This window comes from Bos grunniens, chromosome 7, assembly GCF_055505025.1.
Source record: "Bos grunniens cultivar Pamir isolate PY7600 chromosome 7, Bosgru_T2T1.0, whole genome shotgun sequence".
NCBI classification, from domain to species: domain Eukaryota; kingdom Metazoa; phylum Chordata; class Mammalia; order Artiodactyla; family Bovidae; genus Bos; species Bos grunniens.
Window position 1 is genome coordinate 90129328 of NC_141171.1, and position 18651 is coordinate 90147978.

The 18651-nt window shown below is 40.1% G+C and overlaps 1 protein-coding gene across 5 annotated transcripts in view; it reads left to right on the top strand.

Annotated features, from left to right (window-relative positions):
* The first annotated feature begins 488 nt into the window (after nt 1-488).
* Nucleotides 489-18651, top strand: part of ADGRV1 (adhesion G protein-coupled receptor V1) — a 542962-nt gene continuing 524799 nt past the window's right edge. For 3 of the 5 annotated variants that reach the window (XR_015168196.1, XR_015168195.1, XM_086413045.1), the window contains exon 1: nt 489-698. Coding sequence is in view for 2 of the 5 variants with exons in the window: in XM_086413045.1 (XP_086269171.1) it covers nt 677-698 (22 nt within the window). In the remaining 3 variants the exon portion in view is untranslated. The remainder of the gene's footprint in view (nt 699-18651) is intronic. The other 2 variants (XR_015168194.1, XM_086413040.1) reach the window with 2 other exon arrangements.

The window sequence follows — 18651 nt, forward strand, 5'->3', positions numbered from 1 at the left end:
CCTCATTTCTAACATTTCTCCAATTCACACGCAAATTCTTAAGAGGTTAACATCTCATGGAGCGCTTCAACGTTAAAAGCCATGCCCTTTTAGGAACGAAATAAGACTCAGTACATGAGTTTTCTCTGCGGAAAGAAAACCAGCAATTGCGCACAGTTTTGTACGCAGGGCAAAGTGCCCCGCTGCCTAGGTGTGCGTGATTCTTGTGCCCAAGGGGACAAACTAGCAAGCTGAGTCCAAGCGGACTACCATAAAACACGGTTCGCTCCCGAGGTCTGAGATGCGCTGCAGCTGCAGGATGTGCGCGTTGCTGCGCGCCGGCAGGTCAGCTAGGGCGCCTAGCTGCTGGAAGAGTCCATTAGGGACGGCCACGGCAGGGTGTTCCGGTCGCCGGAGGGCCGGACCTGGCGGCCCGCTGCGCAGACGAGGGCGCTTCGTCTTGGGCGGCCACCCCCGCTCCGCTGGTCAGGTGAGCGCAGCCCGGGGAGCCGCGTGTCCGATTGGAGCAGCTGGAGGAGGCCGAGGGGAGGGTGAGCGGGGGAGGATGGAGCCACCTTCCTGATGCGACCGCGGGAGAGAGACTTGGCAGCACCGGGCGAAGTGTGCGGACGCGAGCGGGAGGCGGAGCGAGGATCGGGCGAAGGGAGGCTCGGCGGGGACCTCAGGGCGCGCGCGGATGTCGGTGTCCCCGGGGCCAGGTAGGCGGTGGCTCTGCGGGGTGGTCCTGCGAGCCTCGGGGTGGCCCGCGGGAGCGCCGCAGCATCCCGGCCGTGCGCGGTGGGTCGCCCGCACCTGTTGCTGGTGGTGTGGGCGGCGAGCGAGCCATGCGCTGCGGCTTATCCAGGCGTGCCGCCCGCGGCCACACCGCCTGCAGTCCCGGCGGGGCAGCTGGCGTGGCGTTCCCCCACCCGCCCCTGCCGAAGCCGCCTCATCTCACGGAAGGTGGGAAGCGAGCGAGCGGAGGGAAATAAAAGTTTTCTTCTCTTTCTGCCTGTTTGAAACTTGAATTCTGGCTTGAGTTTTAAACAGTCTGCTTGAAAAACAAGTGATCTCTAGATCTGTCTAAGGCGCGCATTAGATAATAATAACGGGAAGGTTGAGATAAATGGAAAGAGTCTTTAGGTTCCAAAACCGCTACAGTCGAAGAACTTTCAGGGAATTGATTTCAGGAAAGTAGGAATTCGCCTGGAACTGTAGAATAATGTGTATTAAAAACTTACCCATTTTTAATGTTTTAAGTTATTTCAAAATTGATTTTTTTTCCTTGAAACCAAAACTTAAGAAATTATGGCAGTTTTTATCAAGCGGAAAAGCTGGTGTGAAGGTGCCGTGTTTACTTATTCTGCGTAACTCTTCTTTTAAACCATCTTTTCACGTTTCACAGAATCCACAGCCTTTAAAAATGTGTGTAATGTGTTTATATGTTAGCTGTACACTGTTTTAGAGATTACTGATATCAGATCTTAAGGATGCATAATTATTGACAATAAAGCTCAAAAATGTGCTTTAATACATTCAACATTAAATGTAAATACTTGCTGAAGTTATTACCTTATATTACTAAAGTTCTTTTTCCTCCTCAATGTGTCATTTATCAAAAGAGCCAGATAGAACCGTAAAAAATATAAAAGGAAAAAAAGATGTTCTGTATCTAGTAAGGATACAAATGAACTCCAGCAATCTGTTTTTTTTGGGGTTATTTCCTAGTCTGTAGGGAAATGCCAAATACACCTTGAACTGTGTTGCAGTAAAACATTTTAAATATTTGTGTTTAGATACAACGTCCTGGCACTGCCATTAATACAGTGACTTTGGACATTCGTTTACCCTTCTGTGCCTTAGTTTCTTCATTTATAAAGTAAAGGGATTGGACTAGGTGCTTGAAAATACTTAATTCAGCTAGAAATGAAATATCTCAAGATTATAACTTTTAAAAAAGGAGTAACCAAAATGTATACACTAGAAATAAGTATGACCCAAATTGGTCCATGTTCCTGTTTCCATGACGAGTGACGATAGCAGTTGCCCAGTATTGAATGCTTGCTATCTAATGAATTCTGAGAAGCCCTTTATGTAGATTATTTAACACTCACAACAAGATGTAAATTAAATAGTATTACCCAGTTTAACGATAATGCCAATAATTATAGGCTAGGTAATGTAAATAACTGTAGACTAGAATGTAAGTCCGTAATGGAGGTGAAGGTAAATTACGAAACACATGGAGTTTTAATATCATCAAATATAGAAATGATGAATTAGCTACACCTTTATTATATTTTAATAACAGTTATAGTTTGTGTTGTATATATACTTATCAAATATTGAGTGCTAATTATATTCATTGTCAGAAAATGAGAACATAAGGTATATTTGGAACACAAATACTTTTGTGATAATCATGGATAGAAATGATATTAGGGAGGCTAGGGTTACACTTCCTCCTTTGGAGAAGGAAATGGCAACCCACTCCAGTGTTCTTGCCTAGAGAATCCCAGGGACAGCGGAGCCTGGTGGGCTGCCGTCTATGGGGTTGCACAGAGTTGGACACGACTGAAGTGACTTAGCAGGGTTACACAAAAGTTACAAAAAGTTCAGATATCTTTCTAGTTAGAGGTATCATTGGCCTTGGCACGCGCAAAGAAAAAGTGTTCACAGAAGAATCAGCTGTGACTAAACTCTTTTGTACATATTCCCATGATGAGTGATAATAGTATGCCACATTTTTCGAAAGTCCACTATATGGACTTTGTGTTTACTTGGCAAATATTATTTGATTTGCAGATGAAGAAACTGAAGCAGAAAGATCTATGCTCTGGAAAGCTCCACAAAGAAAACACATTTTAACTCAGATTAGGTGTGTGATCCTTTATTGCTCAGAGATTCATAGACTGTGAACATGGCATTGAAATCCTCAAGCACTGGGAGGAGGCTTGCAGCCAAACTAGACTAATCCCTTTTATTTTATATTTGGGAAAACTGGAACTTTCTAAGTTAAGAGACTCACTTAAAGTCACATATTCTGTTTTCCCATTTATGACTGTAGATCTGTATATTCCCAGAAACAAATAAGTGAGAAGCATGTTAACGGATAAGTGTTTAGTTTATTGCCTCTCAACCAAATGCTGCCTCATGCCCTTTTTAATATTGCTGACCTACTGTTATTGAAAATTGCAAGGTGACCCCAGTTAGGCCACAGAACCTTTGAGGACAGTGACTATCTTTTGTATTTCTCTAATATCTGTAGGATTTGGCAAAGTGATACATTGAGTAACTGGCTTTGTCACCTGTTTACCTGTGACAAGGGTCCAGAGTTTGGATCTGGTTTGGATGCACTAGATCCAGGGTTTGCACAGTGAAATCACTGTGCCATCACCACTTTGGCTTCGTGTACAGAGCAACTAGACAATTGATACATGCTCAGAAAGCATATTAAGCTGCTTGGGTGATGATTATTTAATTTTACTATCAAATGTAAATAGTATGTTACCATGGAGATGGATGAGCATTTCCCTGATTTCGTGGGGGGGAAAAAAATCACACAGCTAAGTATTACACACAGTTGAGTGTACACATCTCTCTAACTTGCAGATAACTTTTTTCCAGTTGTTAATACAAATTCATGTAGAAAATTCAAACGGTACAGGGAAAAAAAAAAATCACCAGGAACTCCACTGTCCAAAGGTTTTGGTGACTATCCTATCCAGTTGGAGAGATGTCTTCCTTCTATTAACTCCTGCCTAATCAGAGTGAGAGCTGAATTATTTATTTAAACCGTTGATGGTTTAAAGCTCTATTTAGTCTTAGTATTCTCTCACTCAACTGTTCTATAAACAAAGATGTTTGCTGAAAAATGAAGATAAGCATGTTGCTAATAAACTGGACTCTTGCCCTCTCATGCAGAATGAAGTAGTACAGAGAGTTGATTTTGCCACATAATGCACGTCTGTTTTTTTCCCTTCAGCGGGCAGGACTTGGGGGACAGAAGGCATCTTTGAATGTATGGAGGATTCTCTGATATGTCAGGATGTCCGGCCACACAGGAAGCCAGAGCAACAGAGCTCTGTGGTCCTGATAAGAGGTGTGGCAGAGGAGAGGAGGGTGGAACTGGGACACAGGAGGCTGTGGTAATACAAAGGCTGTGTTTTCTGACTCCACTGTGACACACTATACACTTTAAAATGTTCCACACCAAGTCCCTCCCACAGCTGTTGGGCAGGTGGTCACGGGGCCCTTTCTGGTGCAGTCAGGCATAAGTCTGCCTATCCCTCCGAGTAGGGGCAGGATGCTGAGAGGGCAATTTCTCATTCATTTATTCAGGATTCTGAAAACTCAGAATGGACTGCCTTTCATCTAAAGAAGTCAAACTGACTGTTGGGATAGTGGTCCATCCATGAGTTTTGAACTAATGCAAAATTATTAGTTATAAAGGAAGGCGGGAGGTTCTATTTGAGAGAGACAATGCCAGCTCTCTCTCTATGCATTTGAATGTCTTTACATTGTAAATGTTAGTTTTAAAGATTATTTGATTATTTGCATTTCATAAATTTATGTGTCATTTAAATTCCTTTTCCCTGGGCATGTTTTCTTGATTTGTACTATGTATTTGGGAGTAGCATTCTTTCATGCTTTACTTTATTAAGGGCTTAACATGGCTTAAGTCCAACCATCTGTTCCAGTCTTGGCACATCAGCACATTAGTGGTGGTGGTAGGGGCTAAATAAAATTCCCACAATTTAAAGGTTAGGGAAAGAGCTACCTTTATGAATAGATTTCAGCAAGACAATAGTGCAGAAGTGGAGTAAAAATGCATTTCATTCTCTGAAGCACAAGGTCCCCTGTCTGTCTTTAGTTTTGCTGAAAGGCAATTAGCATTTCAGCTAGCCAATTTGCTTACATGCAACGAAGTACTTGGGTTTATAATTTGCTGCTCTCTGTCTGAAGCTGTTGAGTCCAGTTCTTATGTAATCCTCTCCCAAGTAGCCTTCTCTCCAGCATAGTTATTGTTGCTGGTCTTAAATAACTAATCAACAGAGAGTTTTCCTTGCCTTCAACTGTAGGGTGCCATAGGGCATGGAAAATGAAATGCCAAGCTAATAAGGGGATGATTGTAATTATTAAATAGTCATTATTGAAGTGGGGCACAGGTTGAAAGATGCTGAATAGCTTCAAATCAGATGCAACTTCAAAAAGGCATTGTGTGGTGCTCTTAATAGTTTATTTCTGCATGCAGTATGTGCAGTAAACAAAGGGTATATATTAATATGTTGGAATTAATTGAGGAAGGTGACTCAAAATTAACAAAGAAGAAGCAATTCTTAATTATTTATATTGACTTTGCCCCTTTCTGCAAGAAAGAAGAGTATGTTTAAAGAGAAAATATTTTTTTTCTTAAGTGTTACAACAAATAAACAAGTGCTCTGAGGCATATTGTATAAACAATTCAAGGGCTTGTATTTGTATGCTAGTTGGAAATAAGATTTTGTAAGCTTCTTTAGTCATGAATTCTGATTATTGGGGTGCTATTAGTATATTTCATGCATATACTGATATCCCTCTGAAAAAGCCACTGTATATTATGATAATCCTTTTGTTAGGATAATTGGAATAATATTATCCTTTAATCCATGTCATGGGACAGTAATTCAATTTAGCTCATCTTTTAATACAATCCTGTTTTTGCAAAGTTATACTTATGTAATTATTTGGAAGTAAATTAATACATTACTCATTTTTCAAAGAATGTTTAACTGAAAGAAGGCATGTATTAGATACAAGCCTTGTAAGTGATCATTATAATTGAGAACATATAGGAAAGGACTGCATGATCTTATATTTCCAGTCTGTGATATAAAGAAAAAGCCCTATCTGCAGCTATAAATAGAGTGGTTTGTATATTGTTCAACTGCATTCACCAGTGTTGATGACTAGGAATGAATCAAAGGTTTACCTGTCCTCTGGCAGACTAGTTAACTCAGGATGGAAAGTGTCCTGGAAACAGGGGCCCTTGATCTGCACTTTGAAGAGTGGTAAAGGAGAGGGAGTGCTGAGGGGTAGAGAGAAAGGCCTGGGGAATGTCTTGGATCAAAGGTGCACAGGTAAGAATGATCGGGCTGTCTTGTTCCAGATACACATTAGATCAACTTGTTGACAGAAGAGAAAAAGATGACTGAATGTATGGTGGTATGAATTTTTTTTTAATTGAGATATAATTCACTTACCAAAAAAAAAAAAATTCACCTTTCAAAGTAGACAATTCAGTGTCACTTAATATATTTACAAATTTGTGCCGTTGTTAACCATTATCATTCCAGAACATTTTCATCACCTCAAAAGAAATCCTGTTTCCATTCACCATCACTTCCTGTTCTCTCCCCACTCTCAAGTCTTTGGCAACCAGTCTACTTTCTGTCCCTATAGATGTGCCTCTTTTAGACATGTTATATACATGGAGTCATCCAGTACATGGCCTTTTGTGTCTGCCTTCTGTCACTTACCTGATATTTACAAGGTTCGTCACGTGGTAGTGTGTTTGTACACGTAAAGTACTTTGTTCTTTTTTATGGCTGAATAATTCCATTCTGTGAATATACTGCTTTTTGTTTATCCATTCATCAATTGATGGATATTGAGATTGTTTCTAATTTTTAACTATTATATTATGGACAAGTTTGTGTACAAGTTTTTGTGTGAATAAATGCTTTCAGTTCTCCTGGTAAGGAGTGGAATTGCTGGGTCAATAGAGAGGTGAATAAAATAGCCAGGATGCATTAGAAGAACTTTATCCCTTCTATACATCCTGTTAAGCTCAGTGTCGCCATATAAGGCAGATGATTGAGGTGTGACCTGAAGTTTTATCACTTAGAACTCTACTTGCATAGATCTCTGCCAATTGTGTGTGTGCTAAGTCGTTTCAGTTGTTTCTAACTCTTTGCAACCCTATGAACTGTAGCCCACTAGGCTCCTCTGTCCATGGGGATTCTCCAGGCAAGAATACTAGAGTGGGTTGCCCTACCCTCCTCCTATGAACTGTAGCCCACTAGGCTCCTCTGTCCATGGGGATTCTCCAGGCAAGAATACTAGAGTGGGTTGCCCTACCCTCCTCCTATGAACTGTAGCCCACTAGGCTCCTCTGTCCATGGGGATTCTCCAGGCAAGAATACTAGAGTGGGTTGCCCTACCCTCCTCCTATGAACTGTAGCCCACTAGGCTCCTCTGTCCATGGGGATTCTCCAGGCAAGAATACTAGAGTGGGTTGCCCTACCCTCCTCCTATGAACTGTAGCCCACTAGGCTCCTCTGTCCATGGGGATTCTCCAGGCAAGAATACTAGAGTGGGTTGCCCTACCCTCCTCCTATGAACTGTAGCCCACTAGGCTCCTCTGTCCATGGGGATTCTCCAGGCAAGAATACTAGAGTGGGTTGCCCTACCCTCCTGCAGGGGATCTTCCTGACTTAGGGATTGAATCCACTTCTCTTATGTCTCCTGCCTTGGCAGGTGGGTTCTTTACCACTAGTGCTGCCTACAAAGCCCAGATCTTTGCCAATTATAATTCATTTAATACAACCAAACTGTGATAAAACAAAATAAAAGGACAGTTTGCGACCAATGACTTCTCCTTCACTAGTGGCTGTAGGTTTTCTTAAGATGGGAAGTATGGTAATGGCTGGCATAATGCGTGACCTTTCTAGGATATGCTAAAATAAAAGGTGTGATTGTATATTACATGATGCACGCTGAATTCAATTTTCTGATGACTTCTGTCCTTTCGGTAGGCATTCATCTAAATGATATGGTTGAATTGACAAAATGAGATAAATTTATTTATTCTTCTAAGGTAAACTACAGAGCTTTAAAATGTTATTTTGTTAAGGAGGGCAGTTCATAGATTATTTGATTGAAAGTTGGGCTTTAAGTAAAAGACGTGTTCAGTTCACTAATGTGTAGTTTGTCAGATATCACTAATTCTGTTGTGTATGTGTACACTTGTGTATTTATCTGAAACCTTAAGTAATTTTCTGAAAGGGTCTGATGTACTTTATGAAATAAATTGACATTTGAACGAATTTGTCTAATTTTGGATGAGGCAAAATATTTTAAGCTCTTTTGAAAAAACTCGATGTATTTGCTTAGGGCCTCATGATTTGGGCTTCCCTTGTGGCTCAGCTGGTAAAGAATCCACCTGCAATACGGGAGACCTGGGTCCCATCCATGGGTTGGGAAGATCCCCTGGGGAAGGCTACCCCCTCCAGTATTCCAGCCTGGAGAATCCCATGGACTGTATAGTCTATGGGGTCGCAAAGAGTTGGACACAACTGAGCGACATTCACTTTATGATTTGGAACATATGTTCACATAAATTTATTCATGTAATCTTAATAACCACTTCATTGTTAGAGCCAATTTGACCTCCTGATGGCAATATATTCATGCATTTTTACATTTTAATTATTTATTTAAAATTAATTTTATTAGCGTATAGTTGATTTACAGTGTTGTGGTCGTTTCTGTTGTACCCTGCATTTTTCACAAGTAGGAATTTTCAACTGAGGCACCAAAGAAGTTGTATATCAAATGTCAAAGTGAGTTGCGAGAAATTATCAGGACTCAGAATTTCAAAGAAGATAACAGAAACTAATTGGATAATTTTAAAATTTCTTCATATAAAGTAAAAGAGTTAAGTCCGAGAGAGGATTTTCTGGAGAGAATTTATATTGGAAATCCGTGGAAGTGCTGTGACTATCCCATCTTGTGTGTATCTGTGTGTATGTGTGTTAATCGATCAGTTGTGTCTGACTCTTTGCAACCCATGGGCTGTAGCCTGCCAGGCTTCTCTGTCCATGGGATTCTCTGGGCAAGAATACTGGAGTGGGTTGCCATTCCCTTCCCCAGGGGATTTTCCCAATTTAGGGATCAAACCTGGGTCTCCTACGTTGCAGGCAGATTCTTTACCATCTGAGTTTGTGGCTCTTCTTGAATGTGGTGGGAAGGGCTTCAGCTCTGCTTGGAGAGTCTGATTTGTGGTTGAGGACAGAAGCAAAAATGTTACCAAGAGAACTCAGCAGGGTGGAGGGATGTGCCTGGTGATGCTGTGCAAAGGGAAGTGAGCCCCAAGAGCCAGCTATGGCACTCACAATAGGGATGTTACCTGAAGTCATTTTCAAAGAATCTTGCCTAAGAGGACAGCTTGTGGCAGGCCCTGGTTGGGGTAAAAGAAAAGTTAGTGTTAAATTAGGAGAAGGCAATGGCACCCCACTCCAGTACTTTGCCTGGAAAATCCCATGGACAGAAGAGCCTGGTAGGCTGCAGTCCATTGGGTCGCTAAGAGTCGGACATGACTGAGCGACTTCACTTTCACTTTTCACTTTCATGCATTGGAGAGGGAAATGGCAACCCACTCTAGTGTTCTTGCCTGGAGACTCCCAGGGATGGGGGAGCCTGGTGGCTGCCCTCTATGGGGTCACACAGAGTCGGACACGACTGAAGTGACTTAGCAGTAGCAGCAGTGTTAAATTAATTAGAGCTTTGATTGTTAATGTGAGTTTGCCAGTAAATAGGTATTATTATGAAAGCTTTCAAACATGTACATAAATAGAAAAGTAAAATGAACCCCTTTACACCTACTGCTCAGAATTGACAGTTTTCAAGATTTTCTGTGTGTGTTTCATGTATCAACATATCACAGAAGGAAGCTGTAAAAATATGGTTATTTTCTTACATAATCACAATTCTGTTATCTTACCTAACAAAATTAACAATAATCCCATAGTCTCGTTCACTAGTGAGTTCATTTTCAAATTTCCTTGATTGTCTCAAATATGTCTTTTTAGAGTTTGATTCTTCTAATTAGGATGTAAATAATTCTTAGCTATTCCTTCTGACAGAATCTCAAAGTTGTTTTGAATCTCCCTTTCCCCCCATACCTTTGATGTGTTGAATAAATTTGGTAATTTATCACCTGGTGTATCTGTGTTCTGCATTTGATTGTTTCTTTCTTTTTGGAATACTTAATGAGTTTCTTTATCCCCTGTTTTGAGTTGGTGATGGACAGGGAGGCCTGGCGTGCTGCGATTCATGGGGTCTCGAAGAGTCGGACACGACTGAGCGACTGAACTGAAACTGGGAGTTAGCTGTCAAACGTCCATTGGATTCAGGTTCTGTCTTTTGGACAATATAGGTGGTGCTGTAAAGTTTATATGCTATTTATCTGGACATGTGTGGTTCTCTGTCTTTAGTGACACTAGGCGTCAGCAGTGGATTTGAATTTAAATCAACAGTCAGAAAGCCCAGTCTCTACATTCAGAAGTTTCCCATTACCAGCCCACCCCCAGTTTTACTGAGATGTGATTGACATGTAGCACTGTAGTATTTTAAGGTGTACAGCAAAATGATTTGATATATGTGTATATTGCAAAATGATTACCACAGTAGTTTAGATAACATCCCTCTCCTCACATAGCTATAAATATTTTTTCTTGTAATGAGAACTTTTAAGGTTTTCTCTCTTAGCAGCTTTTGAATATATAATACCATCTTGTTAGCTGTAATCGTCATGCTGTGTATTACATCCTGGGAAGAACGTATAACTGGGAGTTTATAGTTTTTGAACGCCTTTACCCATTTTCACCTCTATCTCCCTCTGGCAGCCCCAATGTAATCTGTTTCTGAGTTTGTTTTTTAAAATGCCACATATAAGTAAGATCATACGATATTTATCTTTCTTTGTATGACTTATTTCACTTAGCATAAAATCCTCATGGTCTATCCATGTTGTAAAAATGGCAAGATTTCCTTTTTTATGGCTGAATACTATTCCTGTGTGTGTGTGTGTGTGTGTGTGTGTACACATGTTTATCACAGTATCCATTCAATCCATTCATTCATTGACGGGCACTTAGGTCGTTGCTATGTTTTGGCTGTTGTAAATAATGCTACAGTGAACACGGTGATACAGATATGTCTTTGAGTTAGTGATTTTGTTTCCTTCAGATATGTACCTTGAATGGGAATTGCTGGATCCTCTGGTGGTTGTATTTTTAGTTTCTTTGAGCAACCTTTATAATGTTTTCTACAGTGGCTGCACCAATTTACATTCCCTCCAATAGAGCCCAACTTCTTTTCTCCACATCCTTATCAACACATCTCTTGTCTTTTTTATTACAGCCATTCTAACAGTGTGAGGTGATATTTTATTGTGGTTTTGATTTCATTTCCCTGATGGTTAATGATGTTGACTGTCTTTTCATGTACCTGTTGCTCATTTTTATGTCTTCTTTGGGAAATGTCTATTTAGTTCGTCTGCCTATATTTTAATCAGATATTTTTGGTATTTAGTTTATGAGTTCTTTATATCTTTTGGATAGTAACTTCTTATTAGATACATGATTTGCAAATATTTTCCTCCGTTCTGCAGGTTTCCTTTTCATTTTGTTGATGGCTTCTTTTGCTGAGTGGAAGCTTTTTAGTTTAGTGTGGTCCTACTTGCTTAGTTTTGCTTTTGTTGAATTTCCTTTTTATGTGAAATATTAAAAATCATTGCCAGAACCAATGTCAGGGAGCTTACCCCCTTGGTTTTCTTCTAGGAGTTTTATGGTTTCAGGTCTTGCATTAGAATCTTTAATCTATTTTTTTTTAAATTTTTATCTAATTGTTTCACCTATGAATGGTCATTTCTTTAGTTATTTTTTTGGAAGTAGCAAACAGGTGGTTTTCTAACTCTGTCCCTCTTGCCACCTTAACTGGAATTTTTTTAAGGAAAACTTTTTCCTTAACTAGGCTATTTGGTTACTCTGAAAAGGAATTTACCTAGGATAGATAGGATAAATATTTAATTCTTTCCCTTTAAATGTTAATTTCAGAGTAAGGAGTTGATACCCTGGTTGCATTTAGTGGTGACCAAGAGACATGAAACAACAGACTGGTTCCAAATAGGAAAAGGACTACATCAAGGCTGTATATTATCACCCTGCTTATTTAGCTCATATGCAGAGTACATCATGAGAAACGCTGGACTGGAAGAAACACAAGCTGGAATCAAGATTGCCAGGAGAAATATCAGTAACCTCAGATATGCAGATGATACCACCCTTATGGCAGAAAGTGAAGAGGAACTCAAAAGCCTCTTGATGAAAGTGAAAGTGGAGAGTGAAAAAGTTGGCTTGAAGCTCAACATTCAGAAAACGAAGATCATGTCATCCGGTCCCATCACTTCATGGGAAACAGTGGAAACAGTGTCAGACTTTATTTTTTTGGGCTCCAAAATCACTGCAGATGGTGACTGCAGCCACGAAATTAAAAGACGCTTACTCCTTGGAAGGAAAGTTATGTCCAACCTAGATGGCATATTCAATAGCAGAGACATTACTTTGCCAACAAAGGTCCGTCTAGTCAAGGCTATGGTTTTTCCTGTGGTCATGTATGGATGTGAGAGTTGGACTGTGAAGAAAGCTGAGTGCCGGAGAATTGATGGTTTTGAACTGTGGTGTTGGAGAAGACTCTTGGGAGTCCCTTGGACTGCAAGGAGATCCAACCAATCCATTCTGAAGGAGATCAGCCCTGGGATTTCTTTGGAAGGAATGATGTTAAAGCTGAAACTCCAGTACTTTGGCCACCTCATGTGAAGAATTGACTCATTGGAAAAGACTCTGATGCTGGGAGGGATTGGGGGCAAGAGGAGAAGGGGACGACAGAGGATGAGATGGCTGGATGGCATCACTGACTCGATGGATATGAGTCTGGGTGAACTCCGGGAGTTGGTTATGGACAGGGAGGCCTGGCGTGCTGTGATTCATGGGGTCGCAAAGAGTCGGACACGACTGAGTGACTGAACTGAAGGAGATCAGTCCTGGGTGTTCATTGGAAGGACTGATGCTGAGGCTGAAACTCCAGTACTTTGGCCACCTCATGCGAAGAGTTGACTCATTGGAAAAGACCCTGATGCTGGGAGGGATTGGGGGCAGGAGGAGAAGGGGACGACAGAGGATGAGATGGCTGGATGGTATCACCGACTCGATGGACATGAGTTTATGTAAATTCCGGGAGTTGGTGATGGACAGGGAGGCCTGGCGTGCTGCGATTCATGGGGTCACAAAGAGTCGGACATGACTGAGCGACTGAACTGATCTGAACTGAATGAGACAGACAGACGGAGTGATTGATTTTTGTATCCTTTTAAACTTAAGGGTTTATATATTCTGTGTGTTTCAAACAGTTGCAGTCTTTACCCTCTTAGATAGACAAAATTTTAATCTTTGGTCGATGGAAACCCTCTTATGTTCCTCTTGTGCCCCATTGACATGACCTCATTAATCTTCAGTAGCTTCCTTGCTGTTATGAGATGTTCAGGTTCATTTTGTATATTTTCCTCCCCAAGTAATCAGTTATTCCTCTAATGACCCTTGGTTCCTTTTTGTGGGGAGTGATGTTTAGAAACAAAAATGTGGGCACTAGTAATGCTTACTGTTATGGATTTGTCATTACTTTTAAGCCTTTTTAATGTTCATTTCTTTCTTATGTAGTTATTTATTATTTGTTCTATCCTACAACATATACAGTTTCAATATATATATTCTACAGTGTGTAAAATGTGGTCCTGAAATGTGTATTCTACAATATACAAATTTAATTTAAATATAATAATACTGATATTACCACTGACAGTAAGAATACCGATTGAAGTATAAACTTCCGTTGAAGCAGGGTGTTTGTCCTTAGAGTTTATTCTACTTAGGTCAGATGGTCAAAATACCATGTTCTAAAGCCACTAGAAAGAATTATTTTGTCAGTGATTATATCACCACTTGATATACAGTTAATCTTACTTGTTTCAGTTTGTTTGTCCATATGTAGTTCTGTCTGCAAAAGAAACATTGGCAACATAATTCCAGGGCTAGTAAAAGTGGTTACCTGTGGGTGGAGGGAGAAAGGAATAGATGGATAGAAGTGAGAATTCTCTGAATATACCTTGTTAAACTATAGGTTTGAGCTTGTATTCATGGAAATGCATTATATATTTTGAAAATAAAAATCAGATTAAAAAATTACCTATACCTAGAGATGTCAAGTGAAAGAGGAGAGTGAAAAAGTTGGCTTAAAATTCAACATTCAGAAAACTAAGATCATGGCATCTGGTCCCATCAGTTCATGGGAAATGGATGGGAAAACAGTGGAAACAGTGGCAGACTATTTTTGGGGGCTCCAAAATCACTGCAGATAATGATTGCAGCCATGAAATTAAAAGACACTTACTCATTGGAAGGAAAGTTATGACCAACTTGGACAGCATATTAAAAAGCACGAGACATTACTTTGCCAACAAAGGTCCATCTAGTCAAGGCTATGGTTTTTCCAGTGGTCACGTATGGATGTGAGAGTTGGACTGTGAAGAAAGCTGAGCACCGAAGAATTGATGCTTTTGAACTGTGATGCTGGAGAAAACTCTTGAGAGTCCCTTCGACTGCAAGGAGATCCAACCAGTCCATCCTAAAGGAGACCAGTCCTGGGTGTTCATTGAAAGGACTGATGGATGCTGAGGCTGAAACTCCAGTACTTTGGCCACCTCATGCGAAGAGTTGACTCATTGGAAAAGACCCTGATACTGGGAGGGATTGGGGGCAGGAGGAGAAGGGGACGACAGAGGATGAGATGGCTGGATGGCATCACCGACTCAATGCACATGAGTTTGGGTAGACTCCGGGAGTTGATGATGGACAGGGAGGCCTGGTGTGCTGCAATTCATGGGGTCACAAAGAGTCGGACACGACTGAGTGACTGAATTGAACTGAACTGAGAGATGTCAAATAGTCTGCTGAATAAATTCCAAGTTTAGAGGTGAAGTTTGGCTGGAGATGTACATTTGGAAGACTGTGTTTAAAACAGTGAGGTCAATGAGATCCCAGTGAGAGTGAGTGTAGATGCAGAAGAGGTCTGGGCTTGGTACCTGGACTGCGACCAGGGTGGTATAACTTCAAGGTATTTTGTACCCAGACTGATGCCTGTTTTATCACAAAGACATCAGAAGATAGGGATCCAGCAAAAGAGACTGAAGGGTACCTAGTGAGTGAGAAGGGAAAGCAGATGAATGTGGCATCAGGAAGCCACATGAGAAAGTGACTCAAGAAGCAGGAAGTGACCAACCACCTGCTCTTTCAGTCACTTTTTTTTTTTTTAAATTTACTTTTTGGCTGTGGGCATATAGTTCCCAACCAGGGATGGAACCCACATTCCCTGCTTTGGGAGTGTGGATTCTTTTTATTTTTTTGGCATGTGGGATCTTAGCTCCCTGACCAGGGATTGAACCCATGACTCCTGCAGTGAAAGCATGGAGTCTTAACCACTGGACCATCAGAAAAATCCCTGGAAGTGTGGATTCTTTTTTTTTTTTTTATTTTTAAACTTTACATAATTGTATTAGTTTTACCAAATATCAAAATGAATCCATCACAGGTATACATGTGCTCCCCATCCTGAACCCTCCTCCCTCCTCCCTCCCCATACCATCCCTCTGGGTCGTCCCAGTGCACTAGCCCCAAGCATCCAGTATCGTGCATTGAACCTGGACTGGCATCTCGTTTCATACATGATATTTTACATGTTTCAATGCCATTCTCCCAAATCTTCCCACCCTCTCCCTCTCCCACAGAGTCCATAAGACTGTTCTATACATCAGCGTCAATTTTGCTGTCTCGTACACACGGTTATTGTTATCATCTTTCTAAATTCCATATATATGCGTTATTATACTGTATTGGTGTTTTTCCTTCTGGCTTACTTAACCACTGGACCAGGAAAGCCCCTCAGTCACATTTTGTATTATGATTTTTCCAGCACATCCTAAACCACAAGAGCATATTTAAAAGCGTTATAGGAGGTGGCTGAACTTAGAGAAATGGGAGATATTTAGAGTGGGAAAGATGTGGTCTGATAATGGGAAAGTTAAGTCCAAGCTACAAGAGAAATTCAGGTAAGTCACTTCTTGTGAAACTTTCACTTCTAGTCTACATTCGCAGAGCCTCAACTCTCACATTTAATTTTGTAAGTTTAAATGAAACTCTGGATTCAAAATAGGGTGAAATTAAAATTTAATGTTGAAAGAAGTAACAAAAAGTATTGTCTTTCATGAATTGTGAAAAAAAATACAGATAGAAAAATGATACATCTTTTTTTAAAAGCCAGTTAAACTTTATGATTGAAAGAAGGGACAATTACCATGCTAGAAGGTGAGGGCAGAGTGGGTGGCATAACTTCAAGATAATTTGTACCCTGGACACATTGATCAAAGGCAAAATAAAAAAGGAGCAACAGTCTGAGGGAGTCATTGCATTATCAGAAGAAGATTCCTTGTATTGCAATTCATGATATCAGGTCTCCTATGGCCAAGTCAAGAGATGAAATATAGTGTAGTTGATACACACAATGAATTCTATTAAAGTCTTTTTCACTGGTGAATATTCTTGTAAGGTAAGTTTTGCGTAGAAAGGATTTCATAGAAGCATGTGAAATAGACCTGTGTAGGGGGAACTGTATTCTTTTCTGAAGTTGTATATTACAGCTGAAAGAAGAAAATGGAGGATGGAGGATAAGGAAGAAAACAGGAAAGGTACAAAAAGATGATGAGAGATTTGTCTACATTCTTATTTTGATTGATATTTCTGCCTTTTTTGTTTTAGAAAAACACTTGGGCACTAAACATATCTAGAAGTTACCTATTTTATAATGTGTTGATAACACATTCATATAATTCTAAAGTTGTAGTTCTTGGATTACATGAAGCCCTAGAAATTTACAGCCACAATTCAAGTGTTAGGATGGCGATGTTAAATGATCTTTAGATTTAGATCTCATTTAGAAAATGATCTTCAGTTTCAGAGTTCTATATTTTGGTATTTTGCTTTTCAAAATAGGATTAGAAATGACCAAAGTAGAACATTTTCAAATGCAGTAACTATGAAAAAAATAGAAAAACACAAAGAAACAGCAAAATCACTTCAAATTTCTTTTGCCTAAAGTTGACCATGGTTTTTTCAGTACTTTTCCAGGTGGATATTCACTTGTATATATAAACATGTATGTATATTTAGTATTTATATTTTATGTAAAATATTTTATTTTAAATTAACATACTGCATCATAAAATTCATTTAAGATAGACTATAATATTTTATAATATGATATTCTTCATTCTTTTAAATAATTATGTAATAAGATTGGATATGCATGCTCAGTCATGTCTGACTGTTTGTGACCCCATGGACTGTAGCCCACCAGGCTCCTTTGTCCATGGAATTCTCCGGGTGAGAATACTGAAATGGGTTGCCGTGCCCTCCTCCAGGGGATCTTATCAACCCAGGAATCGAACTCACATCTCTTACGTCTCCTGCATTAGCAGATTTTTCCAGCAATCATGTGCAAGTCATGTACTGATGTGAGAGTTGGACTAGAAAGAAGAATGAGCACTGAAGAATTGATGCTTTCAAACTGTGGTGTTGGAGAAGACACCCTTGGACTGCAAGGGGATCAAATCAGTCAATCCTAAAAGAAATCAACCCTGAATATTCATTGGAAGGACTGATGCTGAAGCTGAAGCTCCCATACTTTGACTCTCTGATGTAAAGGGCTGACTCGTTGGAAATGACCCTGATGCTAGGAAAGATTAAGGGTAGGAGGAGAAGGGAGTGGCAGAAGATGAGATGGTTAGATAGCATCATCAACTCAATGGACATGAGTTTGAGCAAACTCCGGGAGATAGTGGACAGGAAAGCCTGGAGAGCTTCAGTCCATGGGTTCACAAAAAGTCAGACAGGACTGAGCAACTGAACAGGATCTTTTCTATTCCACATTACTGTACAGTATCCATTTTCATCACCCATCACAACTTGTTTTTAAAAATGGAACATTTTTTTACGTTTCAGTAGAGAAATGGATGTGGAAATACAGTCAAGATTCTTTTTGCTTAACTTATGTGGAAATCAAACATCAAAGCAATAAACATAACCAAGCTGGTGCAAGTGATTTCCAATGCTTGATTTAGGTATTTTGAGCATATCGGGCTATCTCCTGCATGGTATAATGCTGACCGTTTTCCATTAATGTCTCAACTTGATCACTGTCAACTTCAACTGGTCTGCCAGACCATGGAGCACCATCCAGAGAAATCTGCAACACAAAACTTTACAAACCACTTTTGACATGTTCCATCAGTCACAGCTTTGCCAACTACCTAGACAGTTCCATCTAGCTATTCTTAGCACATTGCCTAACCTAGAGTAACTGCTCAATAATTGTGCATTATTGTTATTAATTTACCCAATTAATACGGACAAAATGAAAGCAAAGAGGAACTAGAGTCTGTTGATAAGGGTGAAAGAGGAGAGTGAAAAAGCTAGCTTAAAACTCAGCATTCACAAAACTAAGATCGTGGCATCTGTTGCCATCACTTCATGGCAAATAGAAAAAGTGGAAACAGTGACAGATTTTATTTTCTTGGGCTCCAAAATCACTGTGGATGGGGACTACAGCCATGAAATTAAAAGACACTTGCTCCTTGGAAGAAAGCTATGACAAACCTAAACAGTATATTAAAAAGCAGAGATACCACTTTGCCAACAAAGATCCATATAGTCAAAGCTATGGTTTTTCCACAGTCATGAATGG